The sequence below is a fragment of the Ovis aries genome, chromosome 2 (genome assembly GCF_016772045.2).
Source record: "Ovis aries strain OAR_USU_Benz2616 breed Rambouillet chromosome 2, ARS-UI_Ramb_v3.0, whole genome shotgun sequence".
NCBI lineage: Eukaryota > Metazoa > Chordata > Mammalia > Artiodactyla > Bovidae > Ovis > Ovis aries.
The window spans coordinates 243,101,904-243,126,839 of record NC_056055.1 but is presented as its reverse complement, the minus strand read 5'-3'; the positions used below and the strand labels follow the sequence as shown (position 1 = coordinate 243,126,839).

At 49.5% G+C, this 24,936-nt stretch overlaps 1 protein-coding gene and 1 non-coding gene across 2 annotated transcripts in view; one reads left to right on the top strand and one right to left on the bottom strand.

The window, feature by feature from the left end:
* ASAP3 (ArfGAP with SH3 domain, ankyrin repeat and PH domain 3) overlaps positions 1-21,395 on the bottom strand; it is a 49,974-nt gene extending 28,579 nt beyond the window's left edge. The window contains 1 exon segment of the mRNA XM_015093688.3: positions 21,156-21,395. Within this exon segment, the coding sequence (XP_014949174.3) occupies positions 21,156-21,284 (129 nt within the window). The 5' untranslated portion in view covers positions 21,285-21,395.
* Positions 2,336-2,441, top strand: LOC114113291 (U6 spliceosomal RNA). Its single transcript, XR_003588354.1, has one exon. It is a non-coding gene; the product is annotated as a U6 spliceosomal RNA (small nuclear RNA).
* Positions 21,396-24,936: the final 3,541 nt, after the last annotated feature.

The following is a 24,936-nucleotide window of genomic DNA, read 5'->3' as shown; positions in this document are numbered from 1 at the left end:
AGTCCTTGATTCCCCGAAAAGGGAAAGATAAGAGCTGATTAATGTAAGGAACTGGGACTTCACTTAAGACAGTGCAGGTTAAAGATATGGCAAATAGAAGGGGAAAAAGTGAAAACAGTGACAGATTTTCTTTTCCTGGGCTCCAGAATCACTGAGGATGGTGACTGCAGCCATGAAATTAAAAGACGCTTGTTCCTTGGAAGGAAAGCTATGACAAACCTAGACAGCATGTTAAAAAACACAGACATCACTTTGCCGACAGTCAAAGCTGTGGTTTTTCCAGTAGTCATGTATGGGTGTGACAGCTGGACCATAAAGAATGCTGAAAATAGTGAATCAGTTGCTCGGTCATGTCCAACTCTCTGCAACCCCAAGGACTGTAAGCCCACCAGGCTCCTTTGTCCAACAGAATCTCCAGACAGGAATACCGGAATGGGTTGCTATTCCCTTCTCCAGGGGATCTGCCCGACCCAGGGATCGAACCTGGGTCTCCTGCATTGCAGGCAGACTCTTTACTATTTGAGCCACAGGGAAGCCCCTAGAGAAGGCTGAGCACCAATAAATTGATGTTTTCAAACTGTAGTGCTGGAGAAGACTCTTGAGAGTCTCTTGGACAGCAAGGAGATCAAACCAGTCAATTTTAAAGGAAATTGACCCTGAATATTTATTGGAAGGACTGATGCTGAAGCTGAAGCTCCAAATACTTTGGCCACCTGATGCAAAGAGCTGACTCACTGGAAAAGACCCTGATGCTGGGAAAGACTAAAGGCAAAAGGAGAAGGGGGAGGCAGAGGATGAGATAGTTAGATAGCATCATCAACTCAAAGGACACGAATTTCAGCAAACTCTGGGAGACAGTGAAGGACAGGGAAGCATGGCATGCTAGCAGTCCATAGGGTGGCAAAGAGTCAGATGCCACTTACTGACTGAACAACAGCAAAGATATACACAGATTTCAAAGAGATTTAGAAAACTCCCTAGAAGGCAGATCATGTGCCAAGCACACAGAAGGTGCTCAGTAACTGTTTATCTAAATGAGTGATGGTTTGCAAAGCCCTGGGACACAGACCTGAGCGGTCTACGTCCATGCTGTAGCTACTCTGGGGAGTCTTCCTATTCCCTGACACATATTCTCTGACAAGCTCTCTACAGGTGGGCCCTTGCTGCCTTGTTTGTTCTTGTCATAGCTGAAGGGACCAAGGTGGACACCTGGCCCAAGCCGGGCCAATCAGATTCTCTTTCCAAGAAATTTGGAATCAGCTCTGGAAAGCTTGAACTTCCCTGGTGGCTCAGATGGTAAAGCATCTGCCTACAACGCAGGAGACCCGGGTTCAATCCCTGGGTCAGGAAGATCTCCTGGAGAAGGAAATGGCACCCCACTCCAGTATTCTTGCCTGGAAAATCCCACAGACGGAGGAGCCCGGTAGGCTCCAGTCCGTGGGGTCACAAAGAATTGGACACGACTGAGCAACTTCACTTTTACTTTTTCACTTTCTGGAAAGCTAGATAATTGACTGGAAGTGTTAAGCTGGGACACCTTCCCTACCATGGGCAAAGGGAAAAGAACAAAGTAGATGTGTAGAAAGAAGGAAACAAGACCCACCCTGCCATAGAGAGGCACAAGAAAAGAGCTGCCCTGGTTTCCGACAACTTTCCAGGTCGTTCACTCTCAGAGGCCCTTCCATACTTCCTGTCTTTGGGCCTCCATGAAATATCCCCAAATCTACCCAACAAATTCCCTTGACAGCTCAAACTAGTTTAAGAGGGTCTGTCTTCCCTGCAGTAGACTAGATGCTACTGGTTGGCTCTCAACCCATTCTCTTTTCTTCCTTTAGCAATTAGAACCCTGATTTTTCAAATGGCCACTTGGCCAGTCACAATAAAGACTACACTTCCCAGGTTACCTTGCCACTAAATGTGGTCACGTGACAGAGTTCTGACCAATGGTATGTAACGGATATTTCATGTTAGTTTTCAGCAAGTATTTTTCAAAAGGAAGGGAGGAACCACACACCTATTAGAATGACCAGAACCCAACACACTGACAACACCAAATGCTGGTGAGGAAGTGGAGCCACAGGAACTCTCACACATTGCTTGTAGGCATGCAAAACAGCACAGCCACTTTGGAAGACAGTTCCACAGTTTCCTACAAAACCAGACAGACATTTACCATATGATCCAGCAACTGCTCTCCTTGGTATTTACTCAAATGAGTCGAAACTTATTTCCACTTAAAGACTTCCACTTAAAGACTTATAGCAACTTTATTCATCACTGTCGAAACTTGGAAGACAGTGGTCTACTATTTAGCGCTGAAAAGAAACGAGCTATCATGCTCACTTCGGCAGCATATGCACTAAATTGGAACGATACAGAGAAGATTAGCATGGCCCCTGCGCAAGGATGACACGCAGATTTGTGAGGTGTTCCATATATTGTCATGTTGGTGCATGGCAAAAACCAATCACAATACTGTAAAGTAATTATCCTCCAATTAAAATAATTTTTTTTAAAGAGGAAAAAAATAGAAATACTAACATTTTCACGAGTCAAGGAAATTGAAAATAGGACAATAAAAAGTCAAGAAAACATTAAAAAAGAATTAGCTGTCAAGCCACAAAAGACATAAAGGAAACTTAAAAGGAAAGAACCCCATCTAAAAAGGCTATATACTATATGATTCCAAGTATATAACTTTCTGGAAAACGCAAAACTATGGAAACTGTAAAAAGTCAGTGGTTGCCAGGGGTTGGAGGGAAGGAGAGTGGGTAGAGCACAAAGGAGTTTTACGCAGTGAAACTATTCTGCATGATGCCATGCTAGTGGGCACATCTCACTACACAGCTGTCCAAACCCACAGAATGTTCCCCATCAAGAGAGAACCTTAATGCAAACTGTGGACTTTGGGTGATAATGGTGTGCAAGTGCAGGGCCACTGACGATAACCAATGTTCCGTGCTAGCGTGGGATGGTGATGGTAGCGGGGGAGGCCGTGCATGTGTAGGGCCAGGGGTATATGGGAACTCTCTATACTTTCCACTCAGTTCTGCTGTGAATCTAAAACTGCTCTAAGAAATAAAGAAAAAAGAATTAATTAAAGAAAAAAAGAAAGGAAGGGGTGATCTCTGTCATGCGTGTGTATGATCAGTTATGTCTCTTTGTGACCCCTTGGAGTGTAGCCCACCAGGCTCCTCTGCCCATGGGATTTCCCAGGCAAGAATACTGGCGTAGGTTGCCATTTCTTATTCCAGGGGATCTTTCCGACCCAGGGATCGAACCCACATCTCTTCCATCTGCTACATTGGCAGGTGGATTCTTTACCAGCTGGGAAGCCCATTTTTAAGGAGGAAATTCTGCTCATAGCCTGGGAATGGGATGGGATTTGGAGAAAGGCACAGAGGTTTCTGGAACTCCGGTAACGAGGCTACCATAGTATGAGTCACAAGCTGAGATCCTAGCCCCAGTCTCCTGGAGACTATCTCCCTGGCTGACACTAGCCCAGCAACATCCCCCCTTCTTTAAAATAGGAGAAATATAATATCATATGGGGAAAAAAATCCACTCTCCACTTAGCTCACAGAGTCACTGTGAGGCTCAGATGAGACTGCAGACACAACAGCATGTGCCAAGGCTTGAGGCATTTGGAAAATATGAGCATGATTTTTACTGTGGTTTGTTTTCTGCCTCTGTATGAGATCAGCCCTCCTTCCTCATTCCTGTGACTGGATAGGTTAGGAAAAGACAAAAATTAGCCTCTGGACTCAAGGAGGTCTATTTAATCCCCAAGTCAGTGATTCTCCAAGTGGGGTCAGCAGCATCACATCAGCTGAGAACTTGTTAGAAATGCAAATTCTTCAGCTGAATCAGAAAATCTGGAGGTGGAGTCCAGCAATGTGTGTTTCAACAAGCCCTCCAGGTGATTCCAGGTGATTCAGACACACGCTAAAGTTTGGGGATCACTGGTTTAATTCTACCTTTCAGAGATGCAGTAAATCATCATGGCTAAAATTACGAGGCTGGCCCCAAACTACCCGGTCTTGAATTCTAGCTCCATTTAGATATTTGCTATGTGACCTCTCTGTGCCTCAATTTCCCTATTTATGAAATGAGGATGATAATAGTTTTTACTACGTAGGGTTATTGGGGAAATGAACCCACATAGGTAAAATGCTTAGAAAACTATTATTTGATTGATAATAATATTATCCATTTCAAAATGAAACTGAATTTGATTGAGGATTTCTCAACTTTCCTTGAGCTAATTGAAGATACCTCCCCCAACCCATGAGCCTGCTCAGCAAGATGTGGGAACCACGGTGCCGAAGGGACCACAGTGCAATCTCTGCCACTGGGCAGCCACAGAGTCCAAGGTGTTACACATCCTGAGTGCCTGAGGAAGCGTTCTGGGCCAGGCTCTTACTTGTCACTCTTCCAGCCACCCTCTGAGGTAGGCATCACCATCTGCATTTTGTAGATGAAAATGCCAGGGGAAGGAGCATGTCCAGGTTTGTCCAGGTCACATAACATGCAGAGCAGCAGAGTCATAATTTAAACCCAGGTCTGGCCAAGTGCAGCGCCAATGTTCTTTCATTACGAGCAAGCAGCCCCACTGAGACACGGCTCCTTTGATCCTGGGGCTGGATCTGCCTTTGAGCCTGAATCTCAGCTCAAGCATTTTTATCATATCCCCTCAACATCCCCTCAACACAGGAAGGGAGGAGGGAGCGACAGAGGGAGACCTGTCCAAAGAAAAGGAAGTTGACGGTAGTGGCTGGGCCCCCACTGCAAATACTCCAGAGCTGTCCTGCTGCTGCTGCTGCTGCTAAGTCGCATCAGTCGTGTCCGACTCTGTGCGACCCCGTAGACGACAGCCCACCAGGCACCCCCGTCCCTGGGATTCTCCAGGCAAGAACACTGGAGTGGGTTGCCATTTCCTTCTCCAATGCATGAAAGTGAAAAGTGAAAGCGAAGTCGCTCAGTCATGTCTGACTCTTTGCGACCCCATGGACTGCAGCCCACCAGGCTCCTCTGTCCATGGGATTTTCCAGGCAAGAGTACTGGAGTGGGGTGCCATTGCCTTCTCTGAGGGCTGTCCTACTAGAGAGAAAACAGATTGGTTGAAGTTGGCCCTGACCTGGACTGACAGGTAGAAGTTAGAGAGACAGAAACAGACATCAGCTCAGAGGAAGAAGTTCCTAAGGAAGAATAAGCTACCCTGGAAGGCGTGAGCTTGAAGTACTCAGGGACTTCGGGTGGTAGAGTGTGGTTCAGATTTTGAATCAACAGGGATGGCCATTTAGATTTCTCTCAAAGCTAAGAGTTCATGCAAGAGTCTGGGCAGGCACTGGGCAAAGGGAGGCGAAACTCAGAGTTCTGGGGACATGTCTGAACTCAGAAAATCAACTGGAGTCCTTCAGGCAGCCTTGGCTGGCTGGGCTTGGACAAAGTCTGAATTCCAGTTGGTGATACAGCTCCATGTTGCCCCCCCACCCCACCCCAGACACACACACACACACACACACACACACACACACACACACCACACACACCCACACACCCACACCCACACTGCAGCAAAAGTCCATAGATGGCAGCACTAGGGCTGTGCCCAGCTTCCCTGCTTGGAAGGGCCTTCTGCATGTCCCCTTCCTGGGTCAGGATTCATCAATGGGAGCCATTCTTCGGGCCTGTGGTTTCTCAGAACCAGCTGAGGTAACCATGGCGACCCAATCCAGGGGGCAGAGCTGGTAAAGCTAAGGCCTTGGGAGCTGCAGATTAAATTTCACCATTGGACATTCATTCCTTTGGACTATTATAATACAGGGCATAGGCACGTCTTCTGTGGGATTTCATGACCGCTGGGGCCATGATTAATCCACCGCAGTATCCTCCCCACTGACTGGCTTTGTTTCATCATTCTGTTAAGGCAGTTCTTCAGGCAGCCTCTACCTATCAAACTAGAATTGGCACACGAGATGAAAACCATTTTCTACCTTTGCCTTGGACCATGATGTCGTCCCTTGAGAGACTAAATCACAGAATATGGGAGATAATCTAACATTATCTCCTCATTTTACAGACTGCAAAACAAAAGCTCAGGTGAGTTTCTGGCCCCAGCTCTCACTGGAAATGCAGACAAACTAAGGAAAGACTAAATCCAAAACCTGCACAGGGCTTTACAGTTTGCAAAGCAATTTGACATCCACCCTTTAAGACTCACAACATCCCGATAAGGCAGGTATTGCTTTTATTCCCATCTGGCTGATGTCAGTGAGGCTCAGAGAGGTGAAGAAAGTTGCCTGAGCTCACACAGCCAGAAAGTGGCAGAGACCGACCTGGGACCCAAACTGGAGCCTGTGTGCCGTAACTAGAGAGTCCAAGCAATGAAAGATCCCGCGTGACCTGACGCAGTCAATTAAATAAATTAATAATTTTTTAAAAAATGGGAATGATAGTCACTCCTGCTTCAGCCACTTTCCATTGGGATTTGGATCATAAGAACTGGCTAAGTTTGTAGCCCTTGCAAATGTGAGCTGTCCTGTTCATATCATGCTCTAAGTTTGCTTTTGCTCACCCACCTGCCCAACCAGCAGATCCAGAGAAAGGCAGGGAGCCCCACAGGGCCCTTCATGGGTGGCCAGCAAGGAGGGGCAAGGGTGGGACTGGGAAGTATTTGCTAGCATCCCACCTCCAGGCAATCCCAGCTCAGTTCTACTCCCCGAACAGCATCTACTCTGGGACCTCAAATCTGAAGGCTGCCCCTCTCTGCCCAGTGGGGCCGAGGCAGGGACTGGGGTAAGGTCTCCAACAGAGTTGCCGGTACACAGTAGAGGCTTGTCCACACATACTGAGTGTCCAGCTGTGCTCTGCCTGACTGTGCAAGTGCTGGGGAGAGTAGGTCAGGCCAAACGTAGACAAGGATGTGCCAAGGGCTGAGGCGGCCTGGATGAGGCTGGAGCAGAAGAGATGCCTGTTGGGCGGAGGAGGGCACAGGAGCGCCCACCCTACCCTGCGATGAAGCAGTGCTTCACCAGAGCCTTGAAAAGATGAGGAGACATTGGTGGAGAAAAGCAGGACAGGAAGACAACTCTAAGAGGGGAGAGGGTACTTCCTGGTGGTCCAGTGGCTAAGACTCTGTGCTCTGAGTGCAGGGGGCCTGGGTTTGGTCCCTGGTCAGGGAACTAGATCCCACAGGCTACAGCTAAAGATCTCACATGCTGCAATGAAGATCGAAGGTCCCCTGCGCCTCAAGGAAGAACCGGCACAGCCCAATTAATTCATTTAAAAAAAAAAAAAGAGGGGAGAGGCGCCTTGGCAAAGTCCCTGGGTTGAAGCGTCAGCACATTTGGGGAACGGCCTGGAACTTATGTGGCAGGCACTTACCAGGCTGGGTGGGGAAGTGGTGAGTAGTGAGGCTTCAGGCTAAGTGGGACCCTGCATGACCCACTGGGAGCCCACGTTCCTAGTGAGAAGCCAGGGGATGGTTTTACATTACAGCCACGTGCCAGGCTTCTTCTAAGAACGTGACAGATTCTGCATTATTTCACGCAATCCTGTCAACATCCCCAGAAAGTTTTACAGATGAGGAACCTGAGGCCCGAGGAAGTTATGGCATTTGTCCAGCTCACATAGCTGGTAAGTGGTGTGACTGGACTCGGGCCCAGGCTATCGGGCTTCAGAATCCATGCGTTTAACCCAAACCTCTAGGTTTTAGCCCACGAGTGATGGGGAGGTCCTGCAGAGTTCTGAACAAGAGAAGAGTGACCCGATAAATTCTCATGGTAGATGGGACTTCCTTGTGGTTCAGTGGTTAGGACTCCATGCTACCACTGCAGAGGGCATGGGTTCAACCCCTGGTCAGGGAACTAAGATCTTGCAAGCCACATGACTCAGCCAAAAAAAAAAAAAAATTATTGTGGTAGAAAGATTGACTCAGGGACGCATCTGCACACCCAGGCCCAAGTGGGAGAAAAGGGGTGCAACCTTGAACCTCAGGCTTGACTAGGTGATGGGACAGCACAGCCCAGCCTGGCCCAAAGCAGATCACCAACAGGAAACACTTGGGTTCCAAGCTCCCAGGAGGATCTACTTACATGAATCCAGCCACCACCCCCACTTACGGAATGCTGGTTTATTTCTGGTTCCTTGTTTATTCCTGTGAGGTAGTTAATATCCTCCCCATTTTACAGATGAGGAAACCGAGGCTGGGGGAAGTGAGGCAATTGGCTCAGAGTCCTGTAAGTAGCGCCCTCTGCTCCAGAGCCTTCTCTCACTTGTACCCCTCTCTGAGCCCCACTCAGCTCTGTAAGGATGGCTGTGAAGATTAATAAATTAGGTCATGGTTTTTCTAACGGTGGATGTCAGGCATCTTTGGAAGCAATGCAGAAACATTTTTAGGGAAAGGAGTGGGGGCACTGAATTTTAGGCTCAATTCTGCCATCAGCCCCTCTGTATCCCTCTGAGCAAATTCCTTTCTCCATCTGTGCCTCAGTTTCCCCACCTGCAGACATGACCCTTCCTGGTCAAAGCTCCAGGACTCAGAGCTGAGTTAAGCATCTTCAGTAAGGCTTCCCTAAGCTTGGCCACCAGCACGAGCGTGCATGCGTGCTAGGTCGGCTTTGGTCTTGTCTGACTCTTTGTAACCTCATGGACTGTATCTCGCCAGGCTCCTCTGTCCACGGGATTCTCCAGGCAAGAATACTGGAGTGGGTTGCCATGCCCTCCTCCAGGAGATCTTCCCAGCCCAGGGATCGAACCTGTGTCTCTTACATCTCCTTCATTGGCAGATGAGTTTTTTTTTTTTTTTCACCACTAGCACCACCTACCTGGGAAGCCCCACCAGCAGGAGCAAATGTCTCCAAATGGTTTTCATCTGGATAAGCCCCCATCCCCAGCACCTGAGCATCCAGGCTGGGACGGTCCGGAGGAGGGGCTCCACTGCCAGCCCAGGTCTGCCCCGGCCCTTGCTGTGACCTCGAGCAGTCAGTCTCCTTCCCTCCCTAGGCCGACTCCTTGTCTGGAACGAGGGGCTGGGCGGTGACATGGAAGGCTCCTGCCAGCTCCAACATTTATTATTTCAGGGTCCCTCAGTCTCTCACTGTTTTCCTTCCTGCGCTGCTGGAGACTGTGGCTGGCCGTGTGCCCCCACGGTCGGGCTCCTGAAGCCGTCTCCCCATCCCGGGCACCCAGCCAGCCCTGCCAACTCAGCCTCATGAGCTGCCCCTTGCAGGGTGGTGGGATGGGAAGCGGGGTTGGGGTTGGGGGGGAAGAGGGGTTGCAGGAAGGGAGCCGCACCCTTTGTGTGCACCGAGGCCTCCACAAACCCCAAGTTTCCTGGCTGGGATTTTCCTCGGGAGACTGCTCGGCAGAGATGAGCTAAGACAGCAAGAACTCTGCCCGAGGATTGCTGTAGATTCCCATCTGACCTCTGGCTCCGAGCCCTGAATTCCACCCAACCCTGAGGAGAATGCAGCCTGTCCCCAGGACAGGGCAGCAGGCCCCATGCCTCCCGTTCTCTGGGGTCTCTGGGTGGGCCTGGGTGAATCCTTCCCTGCCCCCACCTGACGGTCACCACGAACCCCTTGAACCCCGGTCCTCCCCAGCTCTGCAGTCTCCTCAGTGTGTCTGGCTGTTTCCAGCTGCTAGACCTTTCGCCATGCTGTCTAGCAAACATTCCATCCTTTCCCACTCAGCTTACAGGTCACTGCCCCCCACCAAAACAGAACTGACTTTATGCCACCCCAGGCCCACTGCAGGCTTCTATCAGAGCAATCGTGGCCCTAATTTACCACTTCTGACTCTCTACGGGCACTGAAAACACTAAAAGGGCAAGGATAAGAATTTGCCAGCAGGGGGTGGGGGTGGTTGGGGTGGGGGGAGCACCGGGGTTTGATCCTGGTGTCGGGGAACTAAGATCCCACATGCCTGGAGCTACTAAGGATGCCACAACTAGAGTGCTTATTTGCTGCAACTACCGAACGGGCGCTCTAGAGACTGTGCTCTCTGATGAGAAGCCTGCGGCGCTGCAATGAAGACCCAGGGCTGCCAGAATTTTTAAAAAATCAATTAATTACAAGGGGAGGGCAAGGGTGGGCTCATTTGCTTTCATATCCACAGCACCCAGCACAGGGCCTGGCACGTGAGCAGCAGTAAACCTTCGTGGAATGAATGAATGAGTAAATGAATAGTAGCAGGGCCCTATGGAAACACAGAAAAGGCAACAGGGGCTAAGAACTCAGGACATCACACTGTTCTGAGAGCCAAATTCTAGTTCTAATTCTCTTAGCTGTGTGACCTGGGGCAAGTGACTCAGTTTCTCTGAGCCTCCATGTCCTTATCTGTTCAAAGGGATAAAAATAGCACTTATCCCATAAGACTGAATGCCAACAGGCATTTAAGCACCTAGCCCAGTGTCAGGCACACAGGGAGGGCTGTATGACAGCCAGCAAGAAGATAGCAGACATCTCCGCATGCCCAGGGCCTGAGACACAACCCCAGTTTATCAGGGGAAAGACCTGGAGTGCTTAAAAAAATAAGGGAGCCGGAGCCTCACTTCATACTTAACATCCTGTTAAGTCAGAGTCCCCGGGGGAGTGAGAGGTGAGGCACTCCCATGTGCTCATGTCCAAATAACTGGCTTGGCCACTTACTGCTAGCAGAGTTGCCCAATGTATCAAAAATAAATACAGGACATGCAGTTACATTAGAATTTCATATAATCAGTGAATAATTCTTAGTGTAAGTAAGCTGCAAATATTGCATGCACATCCTGTATACGTGTTTTGGCAATTCTGCTTCCTGGGCTATTTCATCTCTCTGTGCCTCTGATGGGGATTACAAGAGTTAATATGTACATGAGAAATGCTTGTAACGTTGCCAGGAGGGTATGGAAGAACCTTGAAACATTAAGCTAACTGAAAGAAGCCAGATACAAAAGTCCATATACTGTAGGATTCCACTGAAGTGAAATGTTTGGAATAGGCAGATCCATGGAGACTGACAGTTGCCAGAGGCTGGAGGGAGTCACAGTGGGGAGTGACTTCTAGTGAGCACAGTATTTCTTTTTTGGCCTGATGGAAATGTTCTAGAATTCGACAGTGGCAATTATTGCACAACCCTGTGAATAAAGACTGCTGAACAGTACATTTTAGAATGATTAAAATGGTGTATTTTGTATCATAAGAACTTTATCTCTATTACAAAAAAAAAAACTATCTATCTAAAAGCAACCCAGGGGATTGTGATGTGCAGCCAGGACTGAGAATGGAGACGGCTCTCAACAAATGCTTGATGTGGAAAGAAATGGATGGGAGAGAGCAAAGGGCAGAGCTGAGGGGACACCCCGTCTCGTCCAGAATCAGGCTCAGCTACTCATTCCCGGACACTTGCAAGGTACACAAGATTTCTCATTTTGCTCCAGTGCCAGAACTACACAATTTTAGTGCTTACTCACAGTAATTACCTCATGCCTATTGCAATGACCTTCCCCTTTTCTCTGTGGTTACTAATCTACTTAACTATTCTATAAGCAGGGATACTTGTGTTTTCAGTAAAAGAGAATTTTTAAAAATTAAGTATCTATTATGTTCCAGGTAGATGCTAGAGGCTTTATATGTAATCCCCTCAAAAAAACCCCATAAGACAGTTATCATCACCCTGATTTGCAGATGGGGAAACTGAGGTTCAGACCATTCCAGTCATGTGCCTGAGGTTACATAACCCATAAGAATTCAAACCCAAGTCTGCTTGACTTCAGTTACAGGACTCTCTCCTTCGATCTCAGCCACACCGCTTTATGCTGTGGGCTGTCAGTCACCTTTCCATGGGCATGAGTTCTTCTCCCTCCCAGGTGGGTACCTTGTCACGTCTATGCCTTCAGAGACTACCATTTTAACACAGCAGATGTTCAACAAATAGTGTTTAACGAGTAACAAACCTTAAGTGAGCACACGCACAGCTCACCATAATAGTTTTCACTCTGACTGCTCATCAGAGTTGCCTGGGGAACTTCTGACTGTTCCCTTGCCCAAGTCTCACCACTGGGAGATTCTGATTTGTAGGTCTGGGTGGAGCCAACAACATCTGAAGTTCTTGAAAGCTCAAAGTCAAAACCAAGCCCAGTTAGAAAACCTTTAGCAGGGACTTCTCTGGCAGTCCAGGGGTTAACACACTGTGCTTCCAAACCAAGGGGTGCTGGTTTGATTCCTGCTTGGTGAATTAAGATCTCACATGCCATGCAGTGCAGCCAAAAAAAATAAAATAATTTTTAAAAAAGAAAACCTTTAGCAGCTGTTCCCAGCTTAGCCTCCTGTACCTTCACAGTGAGGCCCACTCCCAAAGTTCCCAGGACAAAGGGGGCCCAAAGCCCTGCCCCAGAGTCTGGGGAACTCACTGTGCCCCTGTGGGCTTCACTGCTGCATATACTCTGAGCCTATCAAAGGAATCTTCTGGCAAAGATATCTGAGGACTATACTACCAAACTGACTTTGCAGAAAGCATTTCCCTTCTACTCAGACCTAAAACTCCAGTTTCTGTCCCCAAAACTGCCTGTGTCACCTTGGTGGCCAGAAACAGCTGAATACCAAGCAAGGAAGTTGGGCCCAAAGACTGAAATTTGGGGAGACAAGGAGACTTTGCAAGACTGGGCTTGAGGCTCACACTCCAGGAGGACCCTGTGTCCTCGTGCAGAGGCAGCCTGGAGTGGGAAGAGGCTGGGCTCAGACAGAGCCGGGTTCTAAATCTGGCCTGGAAAACCCTCTTGGCCCAGGTCCCTGGTTAGCATCCCATGTCTCTACTTCCCTTCTCAGGAAAATTTCTCATCTGTCTCCCCCTCAAATTAGTCCAAGCCGGTGTGGAGGGGAAAACAGCACTAAGGTCACTTAAGGTGACCTTAAAATAGCACTTAAGGTCACCAATGACCTCCAAGTTGCCAACGTTAGGAGTCATGGCTCTGTCATTTTCTTATTTGACCTCTGGACATCTGACAGAGCTGACCATTGCTCCTTCATCAAAACTTTCCTCCCCTGGCTTCTGAGGCACTGTACTCTCTTGATTTCCTTCCTTCCTCCCTGGCAGCTCCTCTATCTCCCTTATTAACTACTCTTCCCATCCTAACCTGTCAGACCTGGAGCTCCCCAGAGCTTGAGCCCAGACTGTCTCCATTCCTCTCCCTAGGTGATCTTATCTACTCCCACTTCTTTAAGCACTAAACGCACTAAATGCATTAAATGCACTAAACGCATTATGTAGTTCATAGACCACCTACATGAGCATCTCCTTGGGCTGCTGATTAAGATGCAGATTCCCAGACATTCTCCTGCAGGCTGGTGAACCAGCCAAGGACATTTCTCATTTCTGCCAGACTGGTATCTAAACCTCTTTCCTACACCTGGGAAATTACTTGCTACCCAGGCCTCAGCAGAGCTTGCCTTCTACAAAAGCTGCCGAGACCAAATTAATGATTTCCAGACTCCCTTGAAGCTAGGGAACAGGAATGCAGGAGCTAGGCTTGGCCAATCAGAGGCACTCAACGCAGACTTTGAATCAGGAGCAGAGAGAGTGGAAGATCATTCTGATACTGATGGCAAAATTGCACAGCAAGGAGATCAAGCCAGTCAATCCGAAAGGAAGTCAACCCTGAATATCATTGGAAGGACTGATGCTGAAGCCCCAATACTTTGGCTAACTGATGCAAAGAGCCAACTCATTGGAAAAGACCCTGATGCTGGGAAAGATTGAGGGCAGGAGGAGAAGGGGGCGACAGAGGATGAGATGGCTGGATGGCATCACTGACTCAACGGCCATGAGTTTGAGCAAACTCCGGGAGATAGTGAAGGACAGGGCAGCATCACATACTGCAGTCTACAGCGTCGCAGAGTCTGACACAACTGAGCGACTGAATAACAACACCAACGGTGAAGGTACCCAGTCCCCAGGGGACAGCGGCGGCACAAGCTGCGGCATTTAATGCATGTCAGCAGTGTCCTCGCCAAACTGGCTCAGGAGAGTGGCTTGGCTGAGATCCCGTCTGCTGCCTTGCCCCAGTTCTCCAGCTTCCCAGAAATCCTGTGAACTACTGAATATTCCCTTTCAGTGAACTTCTTTTCTGTTTAAATCAGCTCAGGTTGGTTTCTGTTACTTGCAATAAGAAGGCTAAGTGAGAAACAGCTATTCAATAGGACTCTGGGAATGATGCCAGGTGATGCTTACACAGATCCAAGTCTGAAACCCATTATCTCAATGCTGTGTGTGTCTGTTAGTCACTCAGTCGTGTCCAATTCTTTGCGATCCCATGGACGATAGCCCACCAGACTCCTTTGTCCATGGAATTTTTCAGGCAAGGATATTGGAGTGGGTTGCCATTTCCTTCTCCAGGGGATCTTCCCCACTCAGGGATCGAACCCAGGTCTCCTGCATTGCAGGCAGATGCTTTACCATCTGAGCTACTAGGGAAGCCCATCTCAATGCTGACAACTCTCAGATGTGTATCTCCTGCCTAGTCCTTTGACGTTCAAATGAATATATCTAAATGTCTTCTTGACTTCTCCACTTGAATGCTTCAAAAACCTATAAGATGTAAAAACAGAATTCTTGACTACCCTCCAAACCTGTTCCTGTCTCAGATTTCTCTTCCTAGGAAGGGGCAATGGCATTCTTCTGTTAGGAATTTGGGAACCATTCTTGACCACTCTCCACATGCACTCCATCAACAAATCCTGCTGTTGCTACTTATAAAATCCTTCTAGAATCTGCCCACTTCTCCACCAACCACAGCCCCAACCACTGCTCCCCACAACCACCATCGTCTCTTCCATGAACAACTGCCAACAGCCTCCCTGGGTCTTCTCCCGACTCCTCCCATCTCGTCTCCATGCAGCAGCTGATAACGATCTTTCTAAAATATAAGTTGAGGGGGACTTCCCTGGTGGTTCAGTGGCTAAGACTCCTTGCTCCCAATGCAGGAGGGCCCTGGTTCAATCCCTGGTCGGGGAACTAGATCCCACATGGAGCAACTAAGAGTTCGCATGCTGCAACTAAGACCCAGGGCAGCCAGATAAATAAATAAATATTAAAGGAAGCAAATATTAAAAAGAAATAAATAAAAAAATATAAATTGGGTCATGTTGCTTGCCTGCAAAATAAATAAAATCCAGACTTGCCACCAGGGCCTACAGACTTGAAGATCATCTGGCCCTTGCTTCCCAAACTCATCTGGGGTGGATCTCCCATTTGCCAGGCTATGCTTCTGTTCCTCTGGCCTTCTTTCAGTATCATAAACACTTTAGGTTCTTTACCGACTCAGATGTTCCCTAAGGTGTTCCCTCCAACTAGAGCACCCTCACCCCATTATTCTCTATTAATGCTCCTTTTCAGGTTTCTTCTTTTCATTGTTATTCTGCTGATATTTTCTGAGCTCCTACTATGGTGCTATGGTCAACACTAGGGATCCAGTGGTGAGAGAGGTTCTTGTCTCACGGAAGTCAAAATCTAGTGAAAAATCAGATTTCAATAAAGTAATTATGCAAGTAAATGTAAAATGTATCTAGGATGTATGCTGCCAAAGACAGCGACACAGGGCTGTTAGGGAGAACAGGGCCAGAGCGAAAGTGGAAAGACAAGTTAGGAGGCCAGTGCAGCATTCCAGGGGAGAGGTGACAGTGACGGGGACCAGGGTCGCGATGTAGAGAAGCAGACAGAGATGCTTAGAAGTGAACACTAATTACCTTTAGTGATGAAGGACATGGAGCTTCTGGCTTGTGTAACAGAAGAGAGGGAAGGACCTTTCTCTGAAAAGGGAAAACTGGAAGGGCTAGCCTGGGGCAGAAGTTGTGACGTGGCTTTGGACACACTGACCAAGTGAAAGTGAAACAGCCATGTGAGCAGCTGGACATGAAGGTCTGGGCTGCTGGGGCTGCTGCTAAGTCGCTTCAGTCGTGTCCAACTCTGTGCGACCCCATGGACGGCAGCCCACCAGGCTCCCCCGTCCCTGGGATTCTCCAGGCAAGAACACTGGAGTGGGTTGCCATTTCCTTCTCCAATGCATGAAAGTGAAAAGTGAAAGTGAAGTTGCTCAGTCGTGTCTGACTAGTAGCGACCCCATGGACTGCAGCCTACCAGGCTCCTCTGTCCATGGAATTTTCCAGGCAAGAGTACTGGAGTGGGGTGCCATTGCCTTCTCCGGGGTTTGGGCTAAAGGTACACATATGTGAGCCAGCTGAAGCCAGAACACTGAACCCATGTGTATGGATGAGACTGCCTGCAGAGATGAGGACTCAGAACCAAGCCTCAGGGCAGGCCTAGATAGGGAGGAGGAGCCTCCATGACATTTATGACAGGTGCAATTACTGACCTACTTACTGTCTGTCTTCCCCAGGAGACTATAAGCTCAGTAGAGCAGAGACTGTGTCTCTCTTAATGAGTAATGTGTCTACCCAGGGCCTAATGTAAGGCCTGGCATGGAGCAGTTTCCCTGCACGATGTTGGCCACTGTCACTCAGCAGCGACAACCTCATCCAATCCTTAGACAACATGATTGGTCGACTTGTCTCTGCTGTCCAGCAAAAAGCCCAAATGCCTAAATGACACTCAAGACCCTCCAAGTCATGCTGCACACCTCAGCTCACCATCTTTTTAATTGCACCAAGGCTGAGTTTTCCAAACTGGGGTTCCTCTTCACCTGGATAACCAGAGGCAGAAAACAGGATGAACACAGCGCCTCTCCCTGGAGCCTAGACTGTGCCAAACGGATTGCCATGGACAAGTAGGGGTGAGGGTGGGGACTTTCCAGGTCCTGCTCCTCTTCTCTGAGAAGTGTCTCCTCCCACAGTGTAGGTCTCCGTGGCTGTGTTTCCCTGCCTGGGTCTATCCCTTCATGACCTCTGCTGATGAAACCAGGGGCGGAGACCCAGATTCTGGAACCAGTCCAGAAGGTTGGTGGCCCAGCCCACCAACCTACCAGGAACTTGGAAGTGGGACACAAGACTGGTTTGGTTGCCTTTAGAAGCTGGACCAGTGAGTTCACGTGAAGGTGGGGGCTAACGATGCCCAGCCTCCCGGAAGACTGTGTGATGCCCTTGGGGGCCTGGGTGATGATGAGTGAGCAAAAGCACTGCTCAGGGGTGCAGAAAGAAACAGAGGCCGGAGGCAGTGGGAAGGATGAAGCAGCTGCTTTTCCCCTTGATGACTTTGCAGCCTCAAGTGGGGCCTTGATGAGGCCTGGGTGAGGTCTACTGCTCCCCAGTACCACAAGGCATCTCTAATTCCTTAAAACAAGTTTCCCTTCAACATAGACTTGAGAGGCTTTCTGTTTCTTGCAAACAAAAAAATTCTCTACGATTACATAATTTCTACCATTTTTTTAAAAACAAAAATGTTATTATTTGGGTAAACGAGTATTGACACATGACAAAGCAGAACGTAGAATTCACAAGAATACTGAGAATTAAGAATGAAATCCTTTCTAAAATTAGATTCAAAAACGCTTAAGTTACAAAGGAAAAGATGAATTTGACTCCAAGGAAACTTAAAACTATGCATTATAAGACACGATACTGATTTAGGTAAACATCCCTCTTCACCACCACCCCTTTACTGAGAACACATTTTCTCTGAGGACAGATACTGGGAAGCGTGCACATTTACACAGCAGTTACCTCTGGAGAGAGGACAGGAATCATGAGACATGGTCAGAGGTGACTGCAGCTTTTCTGTTGCCTTTAAATTTTTTAATTAAAAATCAGTATGTCTTTTGTTCAATGAAAACTTCATTAAATTTCCAAAAACATATACAAAACACAAGTGTATTTGTGGTGGACTGATTCATCCAAGACCCACTGTACGTTCATTGGTAGTTTAATATACATGACATAGCGTAAAGTCTCAGCATTGTCATAGTGAGACTTAGTGGCTCACTACAAGTCATAGTGGCTTACTTGGTCCCTGAATATGCTTTCTTCCCATCTGTTTCCATATTCATTCACTTGTCCTCTCCACTTAGTGGAGTTCTTCCATCCTTCAAAACTCATCTGGGAAGTGTCAGCTCCTCCAGGAAGCTGTCCCTGACTACATCAGTCTCGCTCCCTGCCTTGCTCCACTGGTCTCATATGGCACTAACCATATCTTTCTCTGTGTACTCTGGATAGACTCCTGGGGCTCCACTTACCAGACAGCAAACCCGAGCAGCATGTTTATGTTCTTGGTGTCTAGCAGAGAAATAGCATGGAGAACGGACACAGAGCAGCCTTAAAGTCAGACAGATCCACAAGGTGACACAAGGCAACTACCTTAATCTCCCTGGGTCCATTTTCACCTGTATTACTGTGAATATCAATGTAACAGTGGCCCAGGACAGGAAGAAGGTGGTTGATAGAATGATTATCTGTTTTAATACTCCCTTATATTTGAACAGTTTTAAATTAAAAACAAAAACCTTTACCAACCCAGAGAGGTAAGCAAGGAAGGATTATTAGACCCATCTTAAGGGTAAATAACTGAGGTTCAGAGAAATTACTTTAGAAGGAAAGCGAATAGGACCAAGGGTTAGAACATTTGTGTGGAAACGCTGATTTTTCCATTCCCCAGCTGTGGGTGCTTAGACAAGTCTACAATACTCTCTGGATATCAGTTTCCCCATCTTTTTTTTTTTTTCAGATTTATTTTTTAAATCTTATTTATTTTTTAATTGAAGGATAATTGTTTTACAGAATTTTGTTGTTTTCTGTCAAACACTGACAAGAATCAGCCATAGGTATACATGTGTCCCCTCCCCATCTTAAATGGGAGTTCCTAGGTGATCTTGACCTTCAAGCGCTTCTCAGCATTGATATTCTAGTTTCCTGTAACCTACCCAGGACCCTCCTTAGCAGGACAGCAAAAAAAAAAAAGACTGCAAGTCCCAGGGCAGAGCCCTTAGTTACTCCCAGGAAACCAGCTGGAGGACTTGCTTTGAGAATCAGTCAAATTTTGATTCAGCCAAATGGAGCTTCAAGAATGGGGGTCAGTCATGCCCAGAACTGAGACTGGGGGAATGCCAGCATCAAACTGCATGTAAATATAAACACAAACGCAAAGCCAAACAGGAAACCTCAGGAAAGTCCAAAGGTCAGAGTCTAACTTTTGAGGCACTGACATGCTGAAGAGAAAAGCTGAATTTGGGTGTCAGAAACCTTTCTGGTGCAAAAATGAACACATGCATGCACCAAACTAAAGTCTCAAAGGCAAAGATTTGGATTTTGTCAGGCCTACACTGGAGCCAAGGCAGAGTCCTGACAGGAGCCTGCAGCGGCCTCCAGATCCATTCTGAGGACTCCCTCCCCCAGGCGCACACAGTGCTTACCCACACGGAGCCGGGCAAGACCAGATGCACAGGCATAAACGGGCATTTCTGTCCCTGGAGAAAGGTTCATAGTACAGCCCTTTCTCCAGATCCTGCTCTGATTTAACATATTAATGAACAACCCCAACAGGAGTATGAACTGTGAGAGCCCTAAGGATGCTGATCCCACTGACCTCTTCCAGGTCGCAAAATGAAGACAATCCTCTGGAGGCTCTCTCTCCTCAAGAGGAGGTTCTGGGCAGTTTCCCTGTATGCCTCCAGTAAAATACATCCTACATTCACAGGCGGTAAGTTCCAAGCTACTGGTTCTGCTCAAGGAAAGAAGCCAAAGGTCATCGCCCCTTCAAACAAGTACTGCCCCTCCCCCACTATGAGCAAGGCATTAGGCTAGGCTGGGGACAACAGAGGATGAGATGGTTGGATGGCATCACCAACTCAATGGACATGAGTTTGAGTAAGCTCTGGTAGTTGGTGATAGACAGGGAAGCCTGGTGTGCTGCAGTCCAAGGGGTCGTAAAGAGTCAGACATGAGTGAGAGACTGAACTGACTGAACTGTGAAAGACATGAGGACAAAAAGAGACCCAGCCCTGTCTAAAGAGGTCTGTCAATTAACCCTATAATCATTCCATTAATCAAAATGCATGCGTTACCTACGTGGCCTCATTTAATACCATAGTCCCATGAGGCAAACATTATTATCCCCATTTTACAGATGCCAAAAGTGGAGACACAAACAGATCAGGTCACATGCCCAAGCTCACACAGCTGGCAAACTGCGGAGCCAGAATTTGAACACAGGTCCACCGCCTTCCCCAAAGAGGATGATCTTTCCATAGTCCTCTATCATCACTACTCCAGGATGGGGGTTCAGACAGCAGGGGAGAGGAGAAGGAGGAGAGATTCCCCAAGACATTGGCCCAGAGTATGAGGAACTACTAATCTTTCTATCTGCTACACAGTAGGTGCTCAATATTCTCAGGGTGAAGGATGGAAGGTGAGAGCCACTTGAGGTCCAAAACGCCACCTAAATTCAGGGCATCTCCTGAAAGGGAGCTGCAAAAACACATTATTCTCCTTTGGCTCAAAGCCTCAGGGTGTCTGCCCTAGAATATTCCGGCAGAGGAGGCCCAGGAAAGTGCGGTGGGTCTGGAGAGAAGGAAAGAACTCCTCTGAGCAGGGGAATGGGGTGGGGCAGCCTGCAAAGGCTAAAGGAAAGGCCTGGGACGGCAGTGCTGGAAAAGACAAAGAGGAGAGGGGAGGGGAGAGGAGACTGCAAACTCCTGAACAGCCTGGCCAAGGTGAACCCCGGCTCCTGGCGCCTTCTCCTCCGCATTCATTCCACAACACCAGCCAAATTTCAGAACCAGCAGTCTAGGGGAGAGGGGGCCTCCCTGTTCCCAGGGAGAAGTTTCGTTCAGGACTGTGGCGGGAAGGTCGTCTTCCCAGAAAGGGAGTGACTTAGGGGACGAACTTGTGGGACTCCAAAGATGAAAACCCAAACAGATGCTGTGAGGCGCTGAGCAAACCCACAAGCGACCCAGCTGCAGGTCATCAAGAACATTGTGGGTATGTCCCTCGACCTGGGAAGTCTGTCGTCGAGGTGACTGCGAGGCCCCCCAGATGGTTCCTCGCCCTCCGCCCCAGGCATTCGACGGGGAGGACCCAGATGTTAGAGATGCGCTCGGTTCTCAAAGATTTAGAGAAGGGGCAGGTTTCTGGGGCGCGGTAAGGACCGTCACTGCTCGGGTCACGCCTGTGAAGGTCAAGGAAAGGCCCTGCCGGGACCCCAGACCCCTCCCACCGCGGCCCTCTTCTCACCTCCTCCCGCGCCAGGGCTGCCCCACGGCACCGGGGCATCTTGGCGGCGAAGGCAGCAGCCCCGGCCGGGGAGCTGAGGTCCTCTGCCGTGACGGCCAGGAACTCGGCGACGCTGAGCTGCTCGGGCATGGCGGGCGCGAGGTGTGGGCGCCGGGGCTGCCGGAATGGGGCCGGGGGGCGCTTGCTGCACTGAGCGGGGCCGGCCTCTCCGCCAGCCGCGAGCGCAGTCCAGGACTCGGCGCGCCCCGCCCCCTCCGTGCCGCCCCGCCCCCTTCGCCTGGCACTGCCGCGTTCCCCTAAGCGTCCCGGGAGCCCCGACCTTTCCCACCCCGCCCGCTTCTCAGCCCGGCCCACAGCCTTCCAGCCTCTCTCTGCACCTTAGCCGGGACCGCGCGGGCTCGGCCCTCGCCGGGCTCCTCGGCCCCGCCCCTGGCCTCCCAGCCCCTGAGAACCCCGCCCCTGGCTTGCTGCCCCGCCCCCGGCCCATCGGCCCCGCCCCTGGCCTGCCGGCTCCTAAGAGCCCCGCCCCTGGCTCACTACCCCGTCCCCAGTCCATCGACCCCGCCCCCTAGCCTCCCGGCTCCTGAGAACCCCGCCCCTGGCTCACTACCCCGCCCCCGGCCCATCGGCCCCGCCCCCTGGCCTCCCGACTCCTAAGAGCCCCGCCCCTGGCTCACTACCCCGCCCCCGGCCCATCGGCCCCGCCCCCTGGCCTCCCGGCTCCTGAAAACCCCGCCCCTGGCTCGCTGCCCCGCCCCCGGCTCGCGTCACCGCCCTTAGCCCCTCAGAGGGCTTCGAGTCCCCTCTCCGTGCGTCTCTGCCGGGTCCTTCGGCCTCCCTTAAAGCTCCTCCGCCCGGCCTCGCTCTCGGCGCGTCCAGAGCTCCGCCCCTTTGTCGGGCTCCGGGGCCTCTGAACTTACCCTCCCTCCCAAAGCCCGGGACCCCATCTCCGCACCCCTCCTGAATGCACCCTGCGTCTTCTCTCCTGTCTGTTGGTTCTCAGCCCTCACAGTCTCACCCTTCAGCATTATCCCCACCCGGTCGGTCATCGCTCTCTCGAGCCCGGGATCGGAGGGCCCTCGGTGCCCTGCCTGCGCCCCGGATCGCACCACCCCTCCCTTGCCCCGCACACCAGTTTCTGTGCCTCTGCTCGGCCAGGACCGCCCACACCCGCCCCTTGGCTCTGTTCCCAACCGTGGACCGTGCCTCCGGGGTCTGTGTGTCTTGGTGACCTAGCTAGCTGTGATTTAAGGGAAAGTACGTCCCTTCTTAGAACCTCAGTTTCGTTCTCTGCAGAATGGGAAGTCTAATGCCGCTTGGTTGTGATTTGGGCAGGAGGGAGCCTTACACGTGCGTGTACCCAACAGGCGCTCAGGAACTGGTTCCCCACTACCCCTTACGCAGCCCTCTCACCCACACCTTCATTCTTTCTGGGCTCACTCTCCTGCCTTTCACCGACTCACCATCCCGACCAGGCTCAAGACTACCACTCCTTCGCAACCACTAAACTCTGCCTCTTGGGAAAGGACGTATATATTTGGGTGGATAAGGGATGGTGTTCAGGATAAAAATCCACTTAGGTTTAGTTCTGGAGCATGAGGTCCTCTAGAAAATATCAGGAAGCACTGCGCTGAAGAACATTGGCTTTGGAGTCAGATCTCAGTTCCCATCCTGGCACTGCTGTGGACCAAGCTGTACACAGCTGAGTGAATTGCTTGCTTCTCTAAGCTTGAATCTCCCCCCTTTTGAAATGATCTCACGGTATTTCACCCCACTACCTCATTGAGAAGATTATCTAGCTAGCCAGTAGTTGCAGCACATGGGCTCAGTAGCTGTGATGCATGAACTTTGTTGCTCCATGCTGCATGGAATCCTTTCGGATCAGGGATCAAACCTATGTCCCCCGCTTTGGCAGGCAGATCCCCATCCACTGAGCCACCAGGGAAATTCCTCTGGGTGTATCTTAAAAGTTGGACCCCTTGCTCTTTTCACTCCCCACCCAGGCTTCCTGGAAACCTTCATGCAACGCCAACAGCTCTCCTTACACCATTTATGTTGATGTCTTCTCTAGTCATTTCCTCTGTAACAAATTACCCCAAATTTGGCGGCTTAAAACAACACCTATTTATTCTCTTATAGTCCTAAAGGTCAGAAGTCTGAAGTTTACTGGACGGAAATCGAGGTATCAGCGGGGCCACACTCCCTCCAAAGGCTCTAGAGAAGAATTTGTTTCCTCACCTTCTCCTGCTTCTAGAACTACATTCCTTGCATTCTTTGGCCTGGGGCAAAGTTCGCATCTTAAAGGCCATCTTGCTTCTGTGTCATATTACCTTCTTTTCTGTGGTCAAATTTCCCTTGATCTCCATCTTATAAGCATGTTTATGGTTACATTTTTGGCCCATCCAGAGGATCTGGGATAACCTCCCCTCCTCAAGATCCTTAAATTAATCACATCTGCAAAATTCCTTTTGCCATAGACAATGACAGGTTCTAAGTATTAGGACCTGGGTATCTTTGGGGGCTGTTACTGAGCCTATCTTGCAAGACTCTTTCTCCAGCCTGGAACCTTCTCTGGCTTAAGATCTATGTATATAACCATTTACGGGATGGTTTCATGTGACTGCCTCACAGTCTGCGTGTCCAAAACTGAACTGGCCATCTTGTACCTCGCTCCTTCTCTCTCTGTCTTGGTGGAAGGCACCACTGTGCCCCCTGGAAGTCATACTCCCCATCTCCTTCCACCAGCCTTCACTCAGTCATTATCACTACTTCCTAAATGTCTCACAAACATGGTCACCTTCTCCATTTCCTGGCCAACACTAGTTCAGATCGCACCACCTCTCATCTCCTCACCAGTCTCTCTTCCCCTAGTCTTGCATATCTGGTCGGCTGCTCCCCTCCTTAGAATTCTCCAATGACCCCCATTGCTCTCTGAGTGAAAGCCAAACTTCTTCATGGCTATCTGGTCCTATATGATCTCTTGCTGCTGCCATTTACAGCCTTACCTCTCATCTCTCCTCGCCTGCCATGAACGGAAAAGAAAAGACAGTAGAAATTGAAGTCTCTCAGTCGTGTCTGACTCTTTGTGACCCCATGCACTGTAGCCTGCCAGCCTTCTCCATCCATGGGATTTTCCAGGCAAGAATACTGGGTTGCCATTTCCTTCTCCAGGGTATCTTCCTGACCCAGGGATTGAACCAGGGTCAATCTCCCACACTGCAGGCAGATAGTTGACCATCTGAGCCACCAGGGAAACACAGCTCTCTCATTATTCTTCCCATAACATATCCCAGCCTCCTTTCAGCTGCTCAGATAAGATGTCAGTTCCTCCAGGAAGCCTTCCTTAATGTTTTTTCTGGGACTCCCACTGGACTCAGTACCCTTTGCCCCAGCACTTCTCAATGAAGGCAGTAGTCACCTATTTGCTGGTCTGGGTCTCTGGCCCATTTATATATTGAACACTTACTATGTACTGGGGCTTCCCTCGTAGCTCAGTCAGTAAAGAATCTGCCTGTAATGTAGGAGACCCGGGTTTGATTCCTGAGTCAGGAAGATCCCCTGGAGAAGGAAATGGCAACCCGCTGTAATCATCTATTTGCTGGTCTGGGTTTCTGGCCCACTTATTTATTGAGCACTTACTATGTGCTCTGGTTTCCCTGGTGGCTCAGATGGTAAAGAGTCTGCCTGCAGTTTGGGAGACCCAGGTTCGATCCCTGGGTCAGGAAGATCCCCTGGAGAAGGAAATGGCAACCCACTGGAAAATCCCATGGATGGAGGAGCC